This window comes from Eubalaena glacialis, chromosome 9 (genome assembly GCF_028564815.1).
Source record: "Eubalaena glacialis isolate mEubGla1 chromosome 9, mEubGla1.1.hap2.+ XY, whole genome shotgun sequence".
Lineage (NCBI taxonomy): Eukaryota > Metazoa > Chordata > Mammalia > Artiodactyla > Balaenidae > Eubalaena > Eubalaena glacialis.
Genome location: NC_083724.1, coordinates 14,428,140 through 14,450,570, shown reverse-complemented (window position 1 = coordinate 14,450,570; position 22,431 = coordinate 14,428,140). Strand labels below are relative to the sequence as shown.

At 40.5% G+C, this 22,431-nt stretch overlaps 1 protein-coding gene across 5 annotated transcripts in view; it reads left to right on the top strand.

Annotated features, from left to right (window-relative positions):
- The window catches only part of CNTRL (centriolin), a 93,041-nt gene extending 70,969 nt beyond the window's left edge, over positions 1 to 22,072 (top strand). For 2 of the 5 annotated variants that reach the window (XM_061200000.1, XM_061199997.1), the window contains 16 exons: positions 60 to 186; positions 964 to 1,128; positions 1,907 to 2,066; positions 3,440 to 3,555; positions 3,638 to 3,855; positions 9,370 to 9,527; positions 10,643 to 10,716; positions 12,886 to 13,074; positions 13,514 to 13,739; positions 15,083 to 15,288; positions 16,268 to 16,408; positions 18,071 to 18,343; positions 18,520 to 18,582; positions 19,525 to 19,731; positions 21,403 to 21,486; positions 21,747 to 22,072. In XM_061200000.1, coding sequence (XP_061055983.1) covers positions 60 to 186; positions 964 to 1,128; positions 1,907 to 2,066; positions 3,440 to 3,555; positions 3,638 to 3,855; positions 9,370 to 9,527; positions 10,643 to 10,716; positions 12,886 to 13,074; positions 13,514 to 13,739; positions 15,083 to 15,288; positions 16,268 to 16,408; positions 18,071 to 18,343; positions 18,520 to 18,582; positions 19,525 to 19,731; positions 21,403 to 21,459 — 2,380 coding nt within the window. In that variant the 3' untranslated portion in view covers positions 21,460 to 21,486; positions 21,747 to 22,072. Of the gene's footprint in view, positions 1 to 59; positions 187 to 963; positions 1,129 to 1,906; positions 2,067 to 3,439; positions 3,556 to 3,637; positions 3,856 to 9,369; positions 9,528 to 10,642; positions 10,717 to 12,860; positions 13,075 to 13,513; positions 13,740 to 15,082; positions 15,289 to 16,267; positions 16,409 to 18,070; positions 18,344 to 18,519; positions 18,583 to 19,524; positions 19,732 to 21,402; positions 21,488 to 21,746 lie in introns of those variants that run through there. The other 3 variants (XM_061199999.1, XM_061199998.1, XM_061200001.1) reach the window with 3 other exon arrangements.
- Positions 22,073 to 22,431: the final 359 nt, after the last annotated feature.

Genomic DNA, 22,431 nt, shown 5'->3' with positions numbered 1-22,431 from the left:
GCGGCTCTTGGGGCTCTGTCTCCCTTCCAATTTGCTCTAGTACTGCTGGTGCTTTGTAGGCTGCAGAAGCTGCAAAAAGACATCGAGACCGCAGAACGCACCGAGGATCATCACCTGCAGGTGCTTAAAGAGTCGGAGACCCTCCTGCAGGCCAAGAGAGCAGAGCTGGAAAAGCTGAAAAGCCAGGTATGGCAGCAGACACCTTGAAAACCAGTTCATGCTGTTTTGAAACCTACATTCGTGTTATGATTATAAAAAGAAATACATGTTTGATTGTAGAAAAGACTGGAAAATACATAATAAAGTATAAAGCATAAATGAGGCTATATGTCCTAGTGGTTAAGAATAGAGTCCAACCCAAATTTGAATCTCAACTCAGTACGATATATTATTGAATAAGTGAGTCTCAAAACACAATATGCTCTGAGATCATTTATGTTAGATGTGTTTATGTATACTTATGTTTGAATTTTTAGTCTATACCAAAGTACAAACATGGTCGTCTGATAAGGGGGGATTGTGAATATTTTCTATTTTCTTCCTTTTGCATGTCTGCATTTTCTGCTTTTCTGTAACTAAATATGTATTGTCCTTAAAATTGTAAGTTTTAAATTTACAAAATGAATAAATTTTTTAAATCCTTGCCTAACTTCCATTGTCAAGGTGGTTGTCAATTGGAATAAAATATAGATATGAAAGTTCTTTGAAAACCATAACCTGAAGGATAATCATTATTATCATATTGTTGTTTTTGCTGTGATTTAAGTGTTTTTACCTATGTGAGCTCAAGGCCTTTATTAGGCATTTTATGCCTGCAGCCCCCCAGCCTGGCCTTCCTGACTCTTGCAGGATTGTGAGAATTAGACTACCTCCTTATTTCCCCACACAACCTTTAGCTGGACTAAATATTCTCTATCTCAGCACTTTGTCAGGCTTTGCATTCTTTACTTTTCTTTAATGCAGGTAACAGGTCAGCAGCAGGAGATGGCTGTCTTGGACAGACAATTGGGGCATAAAAAGGAGGAGCTGCATCTACTCCAGGGAAGCATGGTCCAGGCCAGAGCTGACCTCCAGGAGGCGCTGAGACTGGGAGAAACTGAAGTAGCTGAGAAGTGCAGTCACATCAGGGTACATTTTTCAATAGTTTTTCTTAAGAGTCCTAGTATAGTCCTGTAGATTTATTTTGAGATATTTTCATTGGTTTCCCCCTAAAATGCAAATATAAATTCCTGAATCTTGATGCCTCTGTAACGAGCTTGGTGTTGTGCTATCTATCCATGCTGTGGCTGCCATGCATAGCTCTCCCCCTGTGTTGTTTTCTGGACATGCCCAAGGTTTTATGCCTCTGTGCCTTTCTCATACTGTTTCTTCTCTAGGAATTCCCTTTCTGGGAATGTCCAGATCCGACCCAACTTTCATGGTCCAGCTTCATGCCACTAAGAAGACTTCCCCAACTTTTCCTTTACCCTGGAAGGAGTTTCTCTCGATTCTGAGTTTAGTAGCACTCTGCACATTTCCTAGGGCACCTTAGCCTTTCGTGATCATGTTTCTGTTCCCTGCCTTATTTCCCCACCAGGTGCTAAGCCCCTTGAGGGCAGGAGATGTGTCCGAGTCAGCCTTTTTTCTCTGCAACACATTGCTTTGGTCATAGTAAATATTGCATATAAATTTTAAATGAAGATAACGTGTTACTTTTTTGCTTCTATTATACTGAAATATGTTAGTGTAAAATATAGTGCTGTTCTTGATGTAAAACTCAAACATGAGCTTGTTTCCAAATGAGAATTTCTATGAAATGAGACAGTTAATAACAGAACTGATTTTAAAGTAATTTCTATTCATAACTTGGTGAAGGTGGGTTGACTTTTTTCTTTTCTTTTCTTTTCTTTTCTTTTTCTTTGAACAGGAACTAAAATCTCTTCTGGAAGAACTGAGTTTTCAGAAAGGAGAACTGAATGTCCAGATTAGTGAGAAAAAAAATCAACTTTCACTTATAAAGCAGGAAACTGAAACAGAGGAAGAAAATCTCCAGGTAGTTTTAGGGCAAATGTCTAAACATAAAACTGGTAAGTTTAAAGTTTAACCTTATTTCTAATCAAAGAAAAGCAGATTATAAAAGGAATATGATATTTTCTGCCACTCAAATTGACTAAAAGCAAAATAATCATCTTCATTGCTGACCAGGGTGTGATGAAAGAAGAGCACTTACAGGCTGTTGATTGAAGTATAAAATGGAACAACCTCCCAGTGTCTTAAGACTATTAAACTCACACCTGTTAAACCAGGTAGCCCATTTCCAGTTATCTAGAGAGGGCAAGCGTTTATGTACATCACGGCGATATTTATTTTATTTCTGTCTCTTTTTTTTTTTTAAGAAGTAAGCCTTTATTTCCTTGTTTTACAAATTAAGTTGACTGAGTCAGTTACTTGCAACAGAAATTATAATGACAAAATTTGGAAACAAATGACTAATTTAAAAACCATATTTTGGGCTTCCCTGGTGGCGCAGTGGTTAAGAATCCGCCTGCCAATGCAGGGGACACGGGTTCAAGCCCTGGTCCAGGAAGATCCCACATGCCGCGGAACAACTAAGCCCGTGCGCCACAACTACTGAGCCTGTGCGCTGCAACTACTGAAACCCGCACGCCTAGAGCCCGTGCTCTGCAACGAGAGAAGCCCGCGCACCGCAACCAAGAGTAGCCCCCGCTCACTGCAACTAAAGAAAGCCCACGCACAGCAACAAAGACCCAACGCAGCCAAAAATAAATAAAATAAATAAATTTTTTTTAAAAAACATATTTTAACATTTAATGACATGCAAAAATGCTGATGAAAGAAGAGTGAAAAAATAGATAAAAACTGAATATTGATTGTAGTCCCAATTTATTTTAAAATATATATATGTGTGTGTGTCTGTTCGTGTGCGTGCGCTCCTGGTAGGGAATACATCAAAATGCTATTGCAGTAGTGATTGTCTTTGGATGGTAGGATAATGATGGGTTTTCATTTTTTTTCTTTTATACTTTTTTCAAATTTTCTATAATGAACAAATATTTTTATAATCAGATAAAAGTAGTTAATGTTTAAAAATCTATATTTCAAAGGACAAAAGAATTGTTATATAAATCTCAGCTGATATATTTTAAAGTTTTTCCTATTTATTTTGATTTAAATTCTTTTAGGTAGGGTAAGTACTTTTTAGAACTAGATCTCTGTTGAATGTTTTGGTTTAAATGTTTATAACAAATTAATGTTTAGCAATACTTTTAAAGGCTTTTTACATTCAGAATACAATTAATTAGCTCCATTAATTCAGCACAACAAATATATTTTTATTATCTTTTGTTTCTTGTATCAGCCAGTAGCATTATTTTCTGTTTCATTTTGTAAATGTTTCCACATTCATTTAATTGCCTGGACCATGCTTTGTTTCTGTTAGAACTAAAGAATATTCTGGACATGTTGCAACTTGAAAACAATGAGCTGCAAAGTTTGAAGCTACAACATGACCAAAAGGTGTCTGAGTTAGAGAAGGCTCAGGTTGAAGTGCTAGAGGTAATAAACAAAGCTGTTTTACCAGTAGTGAACCGCGGTCTTCCTCAGTTTGCATGGTTGACTGCTCTTTTATCTGCTTTAGGAGAAACTGGAGTTGGACAGTTTGCAGCAGACAGCCCTGCGACAGAAAGGGGAAATGGAGTGGCAGAAGCAGCTCTTGGAGAGGGACAAACGAGAAATTGAGCGAATAACTGCTGAGACCCGAGCACTGCAGTTGTGTGTTGAGTCTTTGTGCAAACAAAAGGAAGATCTCGAAGAGAAATGTGATGGCTGGGAGAAGAAGTTGGCACAAACCAAACGGTGAGAGCAGGAACAAGTAAGCTTGTAAGATCCCATCTGGAAGGCTAAAGCATTATTAACACACTATTCAAAAAATTGGAAAATTGAGAAAAGGCAAAAAAATACAAAATATGCCACAAACTCAGTATCACAATACAATTCACCAATAGCATTTTTGGGTGAATTTTCCTTTTAGGTCTTTTTTTTCCCAAAAGCATTTTTCAAAATAACTTGTTGTGATTTTTTTTTAAGTAAAATAATTTATGCTTGTTCGTGTGTAGGAAGACCCAATCTTAACCCATTGTTAAGATTCAGTTCTCCTCAAATTGATCTATAGATTCAAAACAATCACAGTCAAAATCCCAACAGGTTTTTTAAATAGAAATTGGCCATCTGATTCTAAAATTCATATTGAAATGCAGAGGACCTAGAATAGAATCTAAAACTTTTTAGATATGACACCAAAACAACTTTGAAAAAGAAGAACAAAAGTTTAGGGCTAATACTATGTGATTTCAAGACAGTATACAGCTATGGTAATCAAAACACTGTGGTATTGGTATAAAGATAGACAAATAGGTCAATGGAACAGAAGTCTGCAAGTAAACTCACAAATATATGCACAACTGATTTTGACAAAGATGCAGAGTAGAGAAAAGATGGTGTTTTCAAAAACTGTTGCTAAAAGCACTACATATCCAAAACCAAAAAAATGAACCTTGATCTATACCTCACACTACATATAAAAATTAACTCAAAATGGATCATAAACATAAATGTAAACCAAAATATAAAACCTGTAGGAGAAAACATAGGGGGAAAAAATCTTTGTGGCCTTGGGTTAGGCAAAAATTCCTTAGATAAGACGCTGAAAGCATGATCCATAAAAGAGTACAGTGATAAAATTGGACCTCATCAAAATTTAAAACTTCTGTTTCTCAAAAGACACTGTTGAAATAATGAACAGACATGTCACAGACTGTGAGAGAAATCCTGGCAACCATGTATCCGATAAAGGACGTGTACCCTGGGTATAATGAACTCTCAAAACTCAGTAATTAGAAAATGAAGAACGCAATTTTTCAAATGGGCAAGAGATTTGAAATTTTATTTATTTATTTATTTATTTATTTATTTATTTATTTTTTTTTTTTTTTTTTTTTTTTTTTAAACATCTTTATTGAAGTACAATTGCTCTACAATGGTGTGCTAGCTTCTGCTTTACAACAAAGTGAATCAGCTACACATATACATATGTTGCCATATCTCTTCCCTCTTGCATCTCCCCCCCTCCCACCCTCCCTATCCCACCCCTCTAGGTGGTCACAAAGCACCGAGCTGATCTCCCTGTGCTATGCGGCTGCTTCCCACTAGTTATCTATTTTACATTTGGTAGTGTATATATGTCCATGACACTCTCTCACCCTGTCACATCTCACCCCTCCCCCTCCCCATATCCTCAAGTCCATTCTCTAGTAGGTCTGTGTCTTTATTCCCATCTTGCCACTAGGTTCTTCATGACCTCTTTTTTTTTTTTTTTTTTTTCCCTTAGATTCCATATATATGTGTTAGCATACTGTATTTGTTTTTCTCTTTCTGACTTACTTCACTCTGTATGACAGACTCTAACTCCATCCACCTCATTACAAACACCTCCATTTCATTTCTTTTTATGGCTGAGTAATATTCCATTGTATATATGTGCCACATCTTCTTTATCCATTCATCCGATGATGGACACCTAGGTTGCTTCCATGTCCTGGCTATTGTAAACAGAGCTGCAATGAATATTTTGGTACATGACTCTTTCTGAATTATGGTTTTCTCAGGGTATATGCCCAGTAGTGGGATTGCTGGGTCGTATGGTAGTTCTATTTTTAGTTTTTTAAGGAACCTCCATACTGTTCTCCATAGTGGCTGTATCAATTTACATTCCCACCAACAGTGCAAGAGTGTTCCCTTTTCTCCACACCCTCTCCAGCATTTATTGTTTCTAGATTTTTTGATGATGGCCATTCTGACCGGTGTGAGATGATACCTCATTGTAGTTTTGATTTGCATTTCTCTAATGATTAATGATGTTGAGCATTCTTTCATGTGTCTGTTGGCAATCTGTATCTCTTCTTTGGAGAAATGTCTCTTTAGGTCTTCTGCCCATTTTTGGATTGGGTTGTTTGTTTTTTTGTTATTGAGCTGCATGAGCTGCTTGTAAATCTTGGAGATTAATCCTTTGTCCGTTGCTTCATTTGCAAATATTTTCTCCCATTCTGAGGGTTGTCTTTTGGTCTTGTTTATGGTTTCCTTTGCTGTGCAAAAGCTTTTAAGTTTTATTAGGTCCCATTTGTTTATTTGTGTTTTTATTTCCATTTCTCTAGGAGGTGGGTCAAAAAGGATCTTGCTGTGACTTATGTCATACAGTGTTCTGCCTATGTTTTCCTCTAAGAGTTTGATAGTGTCTGGCCTTACACTTAGGTCTTTAATCCATTTTGAGTTTATTTTTGTGTATGGTGTTAGGGAGTGTTCTAATTTCATACTTTTACATGTACCTGTCCAATTTTCCCAGCACCACTTATTGAAGAGGCTGTCTTTTCTCCACTGTATATGCTTGCCTCCTTTATCAAAGATAAGGTGACCATATGTGCGTGGGCTTATCTCTGGGCTTTCTATCCTGTTCCATTGATCTATATTTCTGTTTTTGTGCCAGTACCAAACTGTCTTGATTACTGTAGCTTTGTAATATAGTCTGAAGTCAGGGAGCCTGATTCCTCCAGCTCCATTTTTCGTTCTCAAGATTGCTTTGGCTATTCGGGGTCTTTTGTGTTTCCATACAAATTGTGAAATTTTTTGTTCTAGTTCTGTGAAAAATGCCAGTGGTAGTTTGATAGGGATTGCATTGAATCTGTAGATTGCTTTGGGTAGCAGAGTCATTTTCACAATGTTTATTCTTCCAATCCAAGAACATGGTATATCTCTCCATCTATTTGTATCATCTTTAATTTCTTTCATCAGTGTCCTATAATTTTCTGCATACAGGTCTTTTGTCTCCTTAGGTAGGTTTATTCCTAGGTATTTTATTCTTTTTGTTGCAATGGTAAACGGGAGTGTTTTCTTAATTTCACTTTCAGATTTTTCATCATTAGTATACAGGAATGCAAGAGATTTCTGTGCATTAATTTTGTATCCTGCTACTTTACCAAATTCATTGATTAGCTCTAGTAGTTTTCTGGTAGCATCTTTTGGATTCTCTATGTATAGTATCATGTCATCTGCAAACAGTGACAGCTTTACTTGTTCTTTTCCGATTTGGATTCCTTTTATTTCTTTTTCGTCTCTGATTGCTGTGGCTAACACTTCCAAAACTATGTTGAATAATAGTGGTGAGAGTGGGCAACCTTGTCTTGTTCCTGATCTTAGTGGAAATGGTTTCAGTTTTTCACCATTGAGGACAATGTTGGCTGTGGGTTTGTCATATACGGCCTTTATTATGTTGAGGAAAGTTCCCTCTATGCCTACTTTCTGCAGGGCTTTTATCATAAATGGGTGTTGAATTTTGTCGAAAGCTTTCTCTGCATCTATTGAGATGATCATATGGTTTTTCTCCTTCAATTTGTTAATATGATGTATCACGTTGATTGATTTGCATATATTGAAGAATCCTTGCATTCCTGGAATAAACCCCACTTGATCATGGTGTATGATCCTTTTAATGTGCTGTTGGATTCTGTTTGCTAGTATTTTGTTGAGGATTTTTGCATCTATGTTCATCAGTGATATTGGCCTGTAGTTTTCTTTCTTTGTGACATCTTTGCCTGGTTTTGGTATCAGGGTGATGGTGGCCTCGTAGAATGAGTTGGGGAGTGTTCCTCCCTCTGCAATATTTTGGAAGAGTTTGAGAAGGATAGGTGTTAGCTCTTCTCTAAATGTTTGGTAGAATTCGCCTGTGAAGCCATCTGGTCCTGGGCTTTTGTGTGTTGGAAGATTTTTAATCACAGTTTCAATTTCAGTGCTTGTGATTGGTCTGTTCATATTTTCTATTTCTTCCTGGTTCAGTCTCGGCAGGTTGTGCATTTCTAAGAATCTGTCCATTTCTTCCAGGTTGTCCATTTTATTAGCATAGAGTTGCTTGTAGTAATCTCTTATGATCGTTTGTATTTCTGCAGTGTCAGTGGTTACTTCTCCTTTTTCATTTCTAATTCTATTAATTTGAGTCTGAAATTTTATTTAAGAAAATATATGGATGGCAGATAAGCACATGAAAAGATGCTTGGTATCATTAACCATTAGGGAAATGCAAATTAAAACCACAATTAGATATCATTACACACCTAATAGAATAGCTAAGATTAAACACTGACCATATCAAATGCTAGCGAGGAACTTTCATACACAATTGGTGGGAGTATAAAATGTTAGTAAGACCACTTTGGGAAATAGTTTGGCAGTTACTTAAAAATGCAAGCATACACCTAGCAGAAGATCTAGCTTTCCCGCACCTAGAGGTGAAAGCATGTGTCCATACAAAAACTGTACATTGATGTTCATAGCGGCTTTATTTGCAGTAGCCAAAAACTGGAAACAACCTAAATGCCCATCAGCTGGTGAATAGATTAGCAAATTATCGTATAGCCATACCATAGAATACTACTCAGCAATAAAAAGCAATGGAGGATTGATACAGACAAATTCATGGATGAATCTCAAAGTAACTATGCTTATTGAAAGAAGCCAGACAAAAACCAGTCCATAGTGTATGATTCCATTCGTGTAAAGGAATGCATGCTCATACACACCTGTTTTTTGGACAAATCCTATTATACATACAGTGTGTTTCCTGCTTTTTCACTTATCAGAAGTTAGTGATCCATTTTAATCACGTTTTTTAAAATTAATTTATTTTTTGGCTGCGTTGGGTCTTTGTTGCTGCGCGCAGGCTTTCTCTAGTTGCGGCAAGTGGGGGCTACTCTTCGTTGTGGTGCGCGGGCTTCACATTGCGGTCGCTTCTCTTGTTGCAGAGCACGGGCTTTAGGCACGTGGGCTCAGTAGCTGTGGCTCAAGGGCTCTAGAGCACAGGCTCAGTAGTTGTGGCTCACGGGCTTAGCTGCTCCACAGCATGTGGGATCTTCCCGGACCAGGGCTCGAACCCGTGTCCCCTGCATTGGCAGGCGGATTCTTAACCACTGCGCCACCAGGGAAGTCCTTAATCACATTTTTGGAATTATAAGTGCTATCCATGTTATCCCTGATTTTTATAAAACTTCGGTTTAGCAAGTCACTTTTTGAAATGATAAACATTTCCAAATGTTCTATTTGGAAAGCTGAAAATAAGATTTCTTTTGAAAATGAGTTGAAGAGCCTTACATTTTGTTAATATTTAATAACATTTAATAATTTGGTAAATTATTAATATTTATTTATTAATATCATCCAGACTCCACAACTACATTGTGAAACATAACACTGTTCCTTAGTTGTCGCGTCTGTGTGCTTAGACATTTTGTATTTGACAGTCTAACTTATTCTCCATTTGTATTGTAGGGTTTTAGCAGCTACAGAAGAGAATAGCAGAACAAAGCAATCAGCCTTAGAAAAGTTGGAGGTGGATGTCAGAAAACTGCAGCAGGAGCTAGACCAGCTAAACAGAAGCAAACTCTCACTGCATGAAGACATCGCAGCCACCCAGCTGCAGCTCCAGGGTATGAGGCAGCACAGCAGGAGAGATGTGACCTTCTTCCTTTTGCTAGATTCTTTTTTTAATTGTTTGCTTTCTTATTACAGAAATAATTCATGCTACAGGGCATGGGGTTTCTTTTAGAAGTGAGAAAAATGTTCTAAAATTAGGTATGGTGGTGGTTGTACAACTCTGTGAACTTACTGAAAGCCATGAAGTTGTATACTTTAAATGGGAGAAAATGCATGGTATGAGAATTACATCTCAGTAAAGCTATTTTTTAAAAAGACTAATTCATATTCTTTAGAGAACAATTTAAAAACATAGCAAAACGACAAAATAAAAATTACTGTTCACCTCACTCCTCAGAGATAATTTCTATTATCAATTTAGTAAATATCCTTCCAGATTTTTCCTTGGGGAGTGTGTGTGTGTGTGTGTGTGTAGATTTAAAAACAAAAACAAAGATGCAAATAACATCTTTATTACCAACTCTTTATAAAGCCTCATGATTGTTTATTTATAAGTTACTAAGTAATTCTAGCCAACAATATACTGTTGAGCTCTTACTGTGTCCTGGACATGACACAGGTGTTTCATATGCATTTTATCACTTAATTCTTGTAACATTTTTATGAGGTAGAAACTATTATTTCACCCATTTACAGATAAAGCAACTTAAGCCTAGTTTCCTTGCGACTCGCCTAAGTGAGAAGTGACTTGCTCAAACTTACACAGCTAGTAAGTGACAAAACCAGTACAGATATAAAATTTATTTCCAAATTGTCTTCCTGAAAGGTTGTACCAAATTTATATTTTTATCAGCAATGTGGATTTTAAACCATGCACCTCATCAACATTAGGTATTATGTGTAAATTTTCATCGTGAGGTTTTGAACATGTAACATGTCTTTTTTTTTTTTTGAACATGCAAGTCTTTAAAAACGTGGGCTCCAAGTCCAGATCTGGATTGCGCATGTACCTCTCTTTTGGCCTTTAATAAGATAGGGTGGCATAGTCATACATTTAACAGAAGGAAGTATAAATTCACTTCTACTCTACTTCTCTGAGGGGACTGATAGGAATCTGGAACATGTATACATATGTATTTCTTATTTTATGTAAATGTTATTTCTGTAGAAAAACGAGAAGCAGTAAACTCATTACAGGAGGAACTAGCTGATGTCCAAGACCACTTGAACCTAGCAAAACAGGTAAGCCTCACAAAGGTAATCTTCTAGTAGTGTCCTGAAGGCATGCAGATAATTGGTTGAAATAACAGATCAAGTAGGCTGGTTCCTTTTCACATGAGCAGGTCCCTTAGAACCATTTATAAAACACAAATATATACAAAAATTTTGATGCAGGGGCTTCCCTGGTGGCGCAGTGGTTGAGAGTCTGCCTGCTAATGCAGGGGACACGGGTTCAAGCCCTGGTCTGGGAGGATCCCACATGCCGCGGAGCAACTGGGCCCGTGAGCCACAACTACTGAGCCTGCGCGTCTGGAGCCTGTGCTCCACAACAAGAGAGGCCACGATAGTGAGAGGCCCGTGCACTGCGATGAAGAGTGGCCCCTACTTGCCGCAACTAGAGAGAGCCGTTGCACAGAAACGAAGACCCAACACAGCCAAAAAAAAAAAAAAAAAAAAATTTGATGCAAAGCAGTGATTTTCCAGTTTATTTTAGCCCTAGAATTCTGTATTCAAACAACGTTTTACTCGAAGCTAATAAGTAAGGTCGTGGCTAAAAGAGCCCAACGGTCCCTCAGCAGCCGCTCTGGGGGCTTCAGGGACCAGATGGACCATCTCTTACCCATGGCACACATGAGGCCTGCAAAGGCTGGGCTTAGATTTGATCACTCGTTGAGCTGCAGAATAATGGCCAAATCTGGGCCTTCATCTTGTCAGATGTTGAATAGAGCAGATTCTTTTTTTTTTTTTTTTTTAAATTAATTAATTAACTTATTTGGCTGCGTTGGATCTTCGTTGCTGAGCGCGGGCTTTCTCTAGTTGCAGTGAGCGGGGGCTGCTCTTCGTTGTGGTGCACGGGCTTCTCATTGCAGTGGCTTCCCTTGTTGCGGAGCATGGGCTCTAGGCGCACGGGCTTCAGTAGTTGTGGCACGCGGGCTCAGTAGTTGTGACTCGTGGGCTCTAGAGCGCAGGCTCAGTAGTTGCGGCGCACAGGCTTAGTTGCTCTGCGGCATGTGGGATCTTCCCGGAGCAGGGCTCGAACCCCTGTCCCCTGCACTGGCGGGCGGATTCTTAACCACTGCACCACCAGGGAAGCCCCTAGAGCAGATTCTTTACCCTTGTACTTCTGATCATCTTCTTAAGGTAATTCAATGTTGTCCTGTGAGATTATTGCCAAAATTTGAGTTTCAGAGAAACTCAAGCAAGTTTTGGGCCTCAGTTTCCACTCTGTAAATTACAGGTTAGATTAGACATCTAAATTCTCTTCCTTCTACCTTTAAGATTCTGTGTTTCTAAGATATATAAAACTTAAGTTATTCTATCTTTTAAGAAGTCTTATTCAGGTTCGTATGAATATTTTCTGTGTTGTTAGAAATATGGTAACTTTTTCAAAAGTGCTTAATTTGGGTTCCTTGAAGAAAGAAGTACTTATTGTTGTCTGAGGTTTTGTGTTTTTTTTTTTTGGCTGTGTTGGGTCTTTGTTGCTGCGCGTGGGCTTTCTCTAGTTGTGGCGAGCGGGGGCTACTCTTCGTTGTGGCACGCGGGCTTCTCATTGCGGTGGCTTCTCTTGTTGCGGAACACGGGCTCTAGGCACGCCCGGGCTTCAGTAGTTGTGGTGTGCGGGCTCAGTAGTTGTGGCTTGCAGGTTCTAGAGCACAGGCTCAGTAGTTGTGGCGCACGGGCTTAGTTGCTCCGCGGCATGTGGGATCTTCCCGGACCAGGCCTCGAACCCGTGTCCCCTGCATTGGCAGGTGGATTTTTAACCACTGCACCACCAGGGAAGTCCTGTTGTCTATGAGTTTTTTAACCTGTATAAATGTTTCAAATAGTAACAAAACCATGACTTTAGGTTCATTTTCAGAGTTAAGCCTTATTCACAGCTTTTCTTAATCTTAGCAATCCTGTGAGGTGGTTATTGTTTATTCCCATCTCAGTGACAAGGCAGCTAAAGCTCGGAGGAACTGAGTCTCTTGCTGAGGTTCTGACATCTCTGTCATCCTAGGTACTAAAAAGAGGGAAGCCAGTGATTAAATTGAGTTTCAGGTACCTTTGTATGTTTGTTGAAATATTAAAGGATTTGGAACTTTTATGCTTTAATTTTGTCAGACTTAGTAGATAGATGTAGCTGTGGCACTAGCCACCTGTAATGAAGGTGGCTTTGTCCGTAGTTTCAATTTGTTCTTTCACCTGAAGAACCTGCTCCACGCCACCAAGCGTCAGGATGTACTGCTCAGTGAGCAGACCAGGCTCCAGGAGGACATCAGAGAACACGTAAAGAAGTTGGAAGTCTGCCAAAAAGAAGAGGAAACAAAACAACAACAACTGCAGGTGTTTCAGAATGAGGTTGAAGAAAACAAGGCCAAACTAGCCCAACAGGAAATGGTACCGCACATCTATGACATTCTATAAGAGAAAACATTTTATCACTTGTGTGAGCTTTTTTCCCCTGGCAGAAAGCTGCTGAGAAGTATCCCCCTTGGGACTAGCTTCGCTTACCTGCCCTGTGCGACCAGAGGGGATTTTACACCAACTCTTTGACTCCCTTGGTATTAATATTATGGGCCATTAAGACCGTAGAACAGGCCCGGTAAGGAATCTTGATGGCCACCTGCCAGTTCCTGCTTGAATCCCCTCCTCACATGCTGGCCAAACAGTTTTCCAGTCCCTACTTGATCACCTTTGTAAAGAGAACTCACTCTCTGTCCCCATGGGCTGTTTTCTACTTTCTGTTGAACTGGAATCTATCTAGTGTCCATGAAGATTCCCTCAGGACACTGGGTATTTGTTATTTTATGACTAACTAAGGTTGTTCTCTATTAAGATGTTTCAGAGACTCCAGAAAGAGAGAGAAAGTGAAGAAGAAAAATTAGAAGCCAGTAGAGTGACACTGAAGGAGCAGCGGCAGCAGCTAGAAAGGGAGATAGCAGACCAGAAGGGCAGACTGGAGCAGGTGCGCACCAAGGTGCTGGTGGCTGAAGAGCGCGTCAGGACTCTGCAGGAAGAGGAAAGGCGGGGTGAGACCCTGGAGAAGACGCTCTCCGAAACCCGTATGTATCCTGGAACATTGCACTGAGGCCGGGGAAATCTGCTGATTGTCGTGTAAAATGTGCAGAGGAGTCACAGGCCCCAGCTATAGCCCAGACAGGAGGCAGGACAAGCACAGTGGGAAGAATGGTCCCTCATTTGATCCTCCCAGCCCTGTGAGAGATGAGGAAACAGGCTCAGAGGGACAGAGGGAATTTGTCTTTATGGAGATAGGATTTGATTCCAAGACTGTCAGGTCTTTTTACTTTTACTGTATTGCTTTCTTCGAGAGTGCTGTCTCAAGGAAGTGGAACATTAAGGCAGAGAAGTGCCAAAAGGTGCTCTAAAGGCTTTCTGTAAAGTACATTAATTCTGAGCTTTGGAACAATGATCCATTTCATCTCAACCTATTAAAACAAACCCCACAATATTAACAATTCTACTTCTGTCTAAATTTGACATAGTGAATGGTACCAAGATACAGATGTTGGCCTTTGGGTTTGTTTACTCTCTCGAGCCATACATAAATGAAGTTGACATGGGAATCCAGGGTAAATGATTGTTCTCACATCAATAAATGAGTTTTCTTTTTCTTAGGCTTTAGGTTTTAATAATGCTCAGAAAATGTTGTTCTACCTTGAGTGAACTCAGTGGACTTGGGATCTGAAAGGGTTATTACTCCTTTTTTCCTGGGAACTCTTGATGCATCCAGACCCAACCATTTCATTATGAAACTGAAACTTAACAAATATGCTGAGTCTGACCATGCCAGAGGTGTGAGAAGTGAAATCTGGGCGGGGTGTTGCTTTACAGAGGGTGATTAGAAAAATCTGTTTTAAGTATCACTGTTGTGCATAAGCATTATTTATTGAGTACTCACTATGTACTAGGTGTTTGCATACATGATTCCCATTAAACACCAGGAAATACGTTTCTTCTGTAGAAAATAAGACGTGTGCCATTCCAAATCCTGTGTTCTTTCCTCTGCGCTGCCTCCCATGAAGGAAGAAATACTGTGTACCTCCCTTTATTAAAATTAGGTTTATAAAAAACATTTCAGCAGTCTGTTCCTTGTTCCCTGCACCTCAGGGTTGGTGCTCTCTGGTCTCAAAGACTCAAAAGGGAAGACAGTAGCTGTCTGTCACTTTGGGATCAGGCCTCTGGGAACAAATTACGTCAAGAGGCACCCTTCTCTGGGCCTTTTTCTGGGCCTCTGGTGTGGGTCAGGGGAGACCTGGACGACTGAGTGATGGAGGAAAGTGCCTGAGTGGGTGGCATGTCGTGGAGTCTGCCCATGAGGGAAGGAAAGCTCTGCCCACGGCCAGCCCAGAGCCTCGGGCTAAACTACCTAAAATGCTCATTTCAGAACGACAGCTTTCAGAACGGGAGCAGCAGTTACTGGAGAAGTCAGGCGAGCTTCTGGCTCTGCAGAAAGAGACGGACTCTGTGCGGGCGGACTTCAGCCTCTTGCGGAACCAGTTCCTGACAGAGAGAAAGCAAGCCCAGAAGCAGGTCGCCAGCCTCAAGGAAGCACTTAAGATCCAGCGGAGTCAGCTGGAGAAGAACCTTCTCGTGAGTACCCACTGCCCTGGCAGTTTATGAGGAGATGATGCCTTTAAATTTTTAACTAAAATACTTCTTCAGTGTAGAGAAAATAAATTACCTGTCAACCAAATCCCTAACCCAACTGTGGTTTTTGGTGCATTTACGCGTAATTTGTTTCTGAAGCTGATGGTAGATTTTGCCAGAGTCTGGGCTCAGCCCTAGACGAGCTGGCTGGCTGGCTGGAAAGACGGTCGTGTGCACAGACAATGTCAGCACTGAGCAGAGAGCACCCTCAGCGGTCCAGCCTCTGCTCACATCTCCCCAGCAGGGTCGAGGAGGGGGTTGGGGAAGGAAAGCCTCTAAAGACATTCTTACCCAGCTGCAGTCTGTGCTCACAGGTTTTTCTCATCGCGCCCTTTTCGGTCAACATTAGTTTTAATTAATCATTATCCTAAAACCGGGAAGCTCAACCTACCATGGTTTTATCCCTGGAGATGAATTGTGGGAGGTGACACTCAGATGAGTTCAAAACAGTGTATGGTGGGTGGAGGCCAATGGGCAGCAACGGGGGCTGTCACAGGAATGGATTTTTCTAACACCCGTTGGAGGAATTAATGTAGCCCTGTTGAATGGTACTTTCCAACCAGGTGTGTTTCCCAAAGGGTGATATGCTTACAACCAGTGATGGGCAACATGATTGTAGAGATAGTATGTAGATGTCTAGATTTTAATCCTCCCAGGAACCCTATGACGGTGGCTATAGTTAACATCTTACAGACAAGGGAAAGTAACCTAGTATCAATGGTAATGTTGCAGATCTAGGATTCAGACTCTGGGCTGACAGACTGACCACATGTTTACTCCCAGCTCTACCACAGCTGCTAAAGAAGGCAGGTAGATTATCCCCATTTTATAGCTGAAGCCTAGACGAGAAATGAAGTCACAGAGCTAGTGAGTGCATAAGCCAGTAACGCACACCTCCAGAGTCATTCTCCTCTGCTGCTAGGAGCAAAAGCAGGAGAACAGCTGCATGCAGAAGGAAATGGCAACCATCGAACAGGTGGCCCAGGACAACCACGAGCGGGCCAGGCGCCTGATGAAGGAGCTCAGCCAGATGCAGCAGGAGTACACGGAGCTCAAGAAACAGGTGCGCCCACACCCCACGGGACTCGGGCAGAGCTTTACTTCTTCCATAGCTCTTTTAAAAGGAGTATTTCTTTGGGAAAATCGTGAAAAGCTAATTAATCAAATCTGTTTTTCTAGTTTTGAAATGTAGAAATGTACCTCCGCAAGAAAAACAGTATTTGTTCAAAATATACTTTTTTTTGAATTAATTTTTATTGGAGTAGAGTTGCTTTACAATGTTGTTAGTTTCTACTGTACAGCAAAGTGAATCACCTATACATATACATATATCCCCTCTTTTTTGGATTTCCTTCCCATTTAGGTCACCACAGTGCATTAAGTAGAGTTCCCTGTGCTATACAGTAGGTTCTCATTAGTTATCTATTTTATACATAATATCAATAGTGTCAAAATATACTTTTAAAATGCCCTTAAGTTCAACAAGGTTTTTATGTTAGTTTCTGAAAGAAAAATGGCAGCTCTTCAGCATAAAATTTTATCATGTCCCAAAGCACTGTATTGAAATGTTAGATTTTATGTCAGAAACAAGTCTATATAAGAGCCAAACCCCTGGGAAGGAAAAAATGACCCCCGGGGAAACCTTTGATAACCTGTAATGTTGCCAAGCTAAGGGTGGGAAAGCAGTTCACACTAGATGGAGAGTCTAACCCTAGACCCCCCCTGGTGTCCCTTAGCCATTGGCAGCAGCTGGGCCACCCCAGAGCTCTAGTCTAGTCAGGCTGCTGGGGCCACTCGGTTGACCCTGCTACACCTTGTCCTTTGGATAACCCTATGTGGCCATTCAGTTTCATCTGTGCCTATAGCCACCCACCCCCAGCCCTGCCACACACACACACACACACACACACACACACACACACACACACACCCGCTTTGGCTCAAGAAAAAATAACTTTTATTTAAAGGCCCCCCCCAGCCTCTGCAAACTTGGAAGGGCAGTTAGAAGTGGGTATGACTGTAATATCTTCACTAAGCTCTTTATTATGGAGAGAGCCACATAGGGTAGTCTCAGGTATTAAACACAAACTGTAAAACCTGAGGAAACCTCCAGACTGCCGAAACCACCAGATTCTTCTCCCATAAAATGAAAACATTTGACCAGATCTTTTCTAAGGCCCCTTCCAGCATTAACATTTATAATCTAGATCACTTACGGCTTGTTTAGGTAAATGGCCCTTTTCTCATTTGGGTACCACTAAGGTGCTTTGTATAAATTCTCACCTAGTTCTTGCATTTCGGGATGCAAGGTATTATCTTCATGTTAAATGAGGTAAGAGAGGCTCAGAAGTTAGCTAACTTGCCCTAAGTCATACTGGTAATGTTTACTGGAAACGAGATTGGAATCCAGCTCTGTCTAGCTCCAGAGAGACTGACTTCTATAGAGTAATGCACCTTCAAGGAACATGGCACCCATGCTTTTCTAAATGGAAGTTGCTTCAGTCAAAATGTCAGTAAAATCGTTTACTTGGTAGCTTATATACTTGAATAGCTGAAAAATCACAAGTTTTTACCATTCTAATCATAGTAATTAACATTCATAGGTCTGTAAATACATGACACATGTATTTAAAACATTAAATTTAAATCATTAACAATAACAGTTCAATTCCAGGTAAGTCCCGAACTTTACCTAGTAGTTATTTGACTCTCACTCACGCCTTAGATGGAAAACCAAAAAGATTTGGAAAGAAGACAAGTGGAAATCAGTGAAGCAATGAGGACACTTAAGTCTGAAGTGAAAGATGAAATCCGAACCAGCCTGAAGAATCTTAACCAGTTTCTTCCAGAACTACCAGCAGATCTGGAAGCTGTTTTGGAAAGGAACGAAAACCTAGAAGGAGGGCTGGAAAGCTTGAAAGAGAACTTTCCATTCCCCGTGAGTGAGAGACCATCGCCTTTTGAAGAAAAACTGAATTTTTCTCATGTTCACATAATGGTAAGGGTTTATCCTGCTATTCTGTGGACTTCATAAAAGGATAATTTGGTTCCCACCTACCCTAGACAAGCTCAAACACAGACTTGAGGGTGGAAGAGGGTTAGAGGAGGGAAAGGTGGGTTGGTTACTGATGGTGGTGCTTAGAGACTCTTTGTTTCCCTTTCCTTCTGAAAAAGGATGAACACTGGCGTGGAGAAGCACTCCGAGAGAAACTGCGTCACCGTGAAGATCGACTCAAGGTTGCCCTTTTAAAAGAAAAAATACAGTATAAGATACTTGGCACATTGAGGAGAGTGGGGGAAATTGCTCTGTTGCAGCTCTCATGGCAGTTTTATAGATTACACGTTCGAAGCTCAGAGAAGGGTCTCTTTCTATAGGCAGCTGAAAACAGGTGTCTAGAATAGGTCATTGTTGACCTAAAAATTGGGGGGTTAAGAGTTTAGGTGGGAGTTGGAAAATGAGAGTGAGTTAGATAGAACAAGAGAGGACAGAATGCATCTTTGGAGAACGGCCACTTACAGCGAGGGCTGAGAAGGAGCCATGGGCAGTACCAAGTGAGTGGAGGCCCTTGACATCAAATAGCCTCCAGCCACATGTGACTGTTTAAATGTAAATTCACTTTAATTAAATCAGGTTAAAAATTCAGTTCTTCAGTTACATTTCAAGTGCTCAAAGGCCACACATGACCAGTGGCTACTACAGTGGGCAGCACAGATATAGAACATTCCCGTCATCACAGAAAGTTCTGTGGGACAGCGCTTGCTGTTGACTTTAATAAGAGAATCATTTCAGAGGTACGGTGGGGAAGCCAGAACGTAGTATGGGGTTGAGGATTACATACATTGTGAGAGACTCTGAAGATATCAAGTATAAACCAATCTTCTAAGTCTGGGCAGTAAAGAGAGAGAGATGAGGCAGTCATTTAATGGGGAGGCCAGGGATGCTGAAATCCTAAGTGCCGTGACAGCAGAGAGAACAGGCTGAGTTAAAGGCCCAGTTAACGACAACACGGAGAGTAGCCATCTGGCACCTCCTACCTTTTTTTTTTTTTTTTTTAAGGACAAGAAGAGGATTTTCAGCAGCCATTCCTATTTTATGATAGTCAGATTTGCCTATCAAATGTTAAACGTGAGGAAGGTACCCAGTATTAGTTCTAATATATTCTACCGTAACACTTTCAGGCCCAGCTTCGACACTGTATGTCCAAGCAGGCAGAAGTGTTAAGCAAAGGGAAGCGGCAGACAGAGGGCACTTTACACAGCTTGAGGAGACAAGTGGATGCCTTAGGGGAATTGGTCACCAGCACATCTGTAGATTCCACGTCATCACCCAGTCTGTCTCAGCTAGAGTCTTCCCTTGCAGAGGACTCCCATCTTGGACCAAGCCAGGTAGGAGGAAGCTCTTCACAAGGGGTCTGACTTATACATGGAAAGTACCTGAAAGCTTTGGGGTCCGTAATCTTGAGGAGACTCAGAAGGATATGAATGCCACCTTCAAATCTCTGAAAAACTTGTCTTAGGAAAGAATTGCTTTTTCATGGTCCCTGCAGAGACTGGAATCCATTGGTTGGTAGATGTATAAAGAGGATAAGCTGATGATTTAGGGAATAGCCTAGGAAACTGGGTGACCTGTCAGGGATATAGTTAATTCTTCTATAAATGCCTTCCACTTCTGGATATCCTTATCGTCTACTTGGTCAATATAAAGAGTTTAGGGAATTCCCTGGTGGTCCAGTGGTTAGGACTCTGTACTCTCACTGCTGAGGGCCCGGATCGATCCCTGGTTGGAGAACTAAAATCCCATAAGCTGGGACTTCCCTAGTGGTGCAGTGGTTAGGAATCCGCCTGCCAACGCAGGGGACACGGGTTCGAGCCCTGGTCTGGGAAGATCCCACATGCCGCGAAGCAACTAAGCCCGTGCGCCACAACTACTGAGCCTGCACTCTAGAGCCCACGTGCCACAACTACTGAAGCCTGCACGCCTAGAGCCCGTGCTCCACAGCAAGAGAAGCCCGCTTACCGCAATGAAGACCCAACGCAGCCAAAAATAAATTAAACAACAACAACAGAAAAACAGAAGTTATAAAATCCCATAAGCTGTGCGGCACGGCCAAAAAAAAAAGTTTAGACCTCTGAAACCAACTTGAGTCCCAGTTTAGTCTGTCCATTTGGGAAGATGACTGTGCCAACTGTTAATCCTCAGCAAAGTTTGAACAGGGAGTTTCAACTCTTAACTGAGAGTCTATTAGAAAAAAACCCCTGGATTTCACAAGTTTTCTGTGTGAGACTTACATAAGGCTAATAATTATTTAGGAGGAACATAAAATATACTCAGTAAATGGAATCAGTAAATAACACAGTATTACTGTCAGAGACGGATAATAGCTACCATCTTGTGTGCCTACTGTGTATGTGTACTAAACACTTTCTCTCATTTACATCCTGGGAAGTAGGATTTATCCCTCTATATAGATAAGGAAATTGTATAAAATGAAAAATGATGTCAAGGTCACAGCAAAAGACAAAACCAGGACTTAAGAGGCTCAACTTTCTTTACCACAGAGTGGTATATTGTATGGTTGAGCCACAAGAACATTCAAGGCCAGTTGCATCTTTAATACACACAGCTCGCTCATTAGCAGCAGAGCCAAGATTTGAATGATTACCTTAAAACCTTCCATGGTAGGATCCAAGTCAGATACAGGCCAAAACCATCACGGGCCTCAGGGCAGGCCTTGAGGAACAGTGTGTCAGAGGCACAGAGCACTGAAGAGTAGATGACTCTGGAGGTAAGAGAGCCCAGAATAGTGGGAGATGAGTAGACAGGGGCTTGGGGGCCAGGTTAAATTCTTAGCTCATGGTGGCAGCCAGAAGAGTTCAGGTGCTCTAAATCCAAGAGTAACAGAGGAGTGTTTGAGGAACAATGAGTAGAGGTGAGTTTGTTAGAATTATTTTGGACTCTGGAGTCGTAATCTAGGTCTACGTGGGATACAAGTCTGAACTAGGTTGGAATTAAGAGACTGGCTTCTGAGCCTAATGTTTTATCTTCCTTCGTTTCAGAGCTCCTTCCAAGTTCTACAAGGTCCGTCACAATCACTAGACAGTTACCGACACTGATGCCATTCCCAGCCTCCTGCTCACAGGGTACATGTTACAAAGAGTTCTTTTAACCTGCACTTTCAATTGGAAGATCTTGAATTCTAGTTTATCAGTCTTAAGTAAACTTCTGACTTTTCTCTTGGATAATTTCATACGGTGGTTCATCTTAAAACATTTTTCCGAAGAGGTACTCAAGTATATATTTTACCTGTTAGCCATGATGCTATCATTTAATTCTGTTAATCTAGTTAAAACCTGTTTTTACTGTTGCAAGGGTTCATCCTGACTTTCTCATCTTGTTGTAGGAAAAGAGCGGCTCAGCCAGATGAAGACTGTCTTGCATAAATATGAGGAAATACCTTTTCCACTACCTCACCAACTTCAGAATTAGAATGCCACTTGCTTTTTATCACGAACCAGTGAATTCAAATGCTGAAACTCCACTTGTACAATTACCATCAGGGTTTTTGTAAGTCACTTGTACATATGGGAATAATTGTATACAATTTAAACCAGGGTCCTAGATGGCTGAGGGTTTTTTCACTTTGAAATGCGTTATTATAAAACCAATACTGATCTGAATCTATAAACTGGTAAAATCTATAGTTAGAAAGGTTAAAAAAAATGTACTTAAGCCCCTCTTCATTAATAGTGCCAAAAGTTATTTTTGGATTTGTTTAAAATCTGTATTCATATAAAAATAAAAGATAAAGTAAATTTGGGTCTGACATCTGACTTTACACTTCACATATCTACAGTTAAGTCATAAAATTTTTACCTAAATGTCAGTCTTTCAAGTGATTTTCCATCTCTGCCTGCAGGATGAAGTATGTTGTACGTATCAATGAATATATTTTATCACTTGAAAATATCTGTTATAAAACTATTATATATACTTCAGGTGCTTTTCCTTAACCAAAAATATTCTGTGGTAGAAAATTAGGAGAACTTTGGACTTTGGAGAATCTGACCCAGTGGTAAATTCAAATT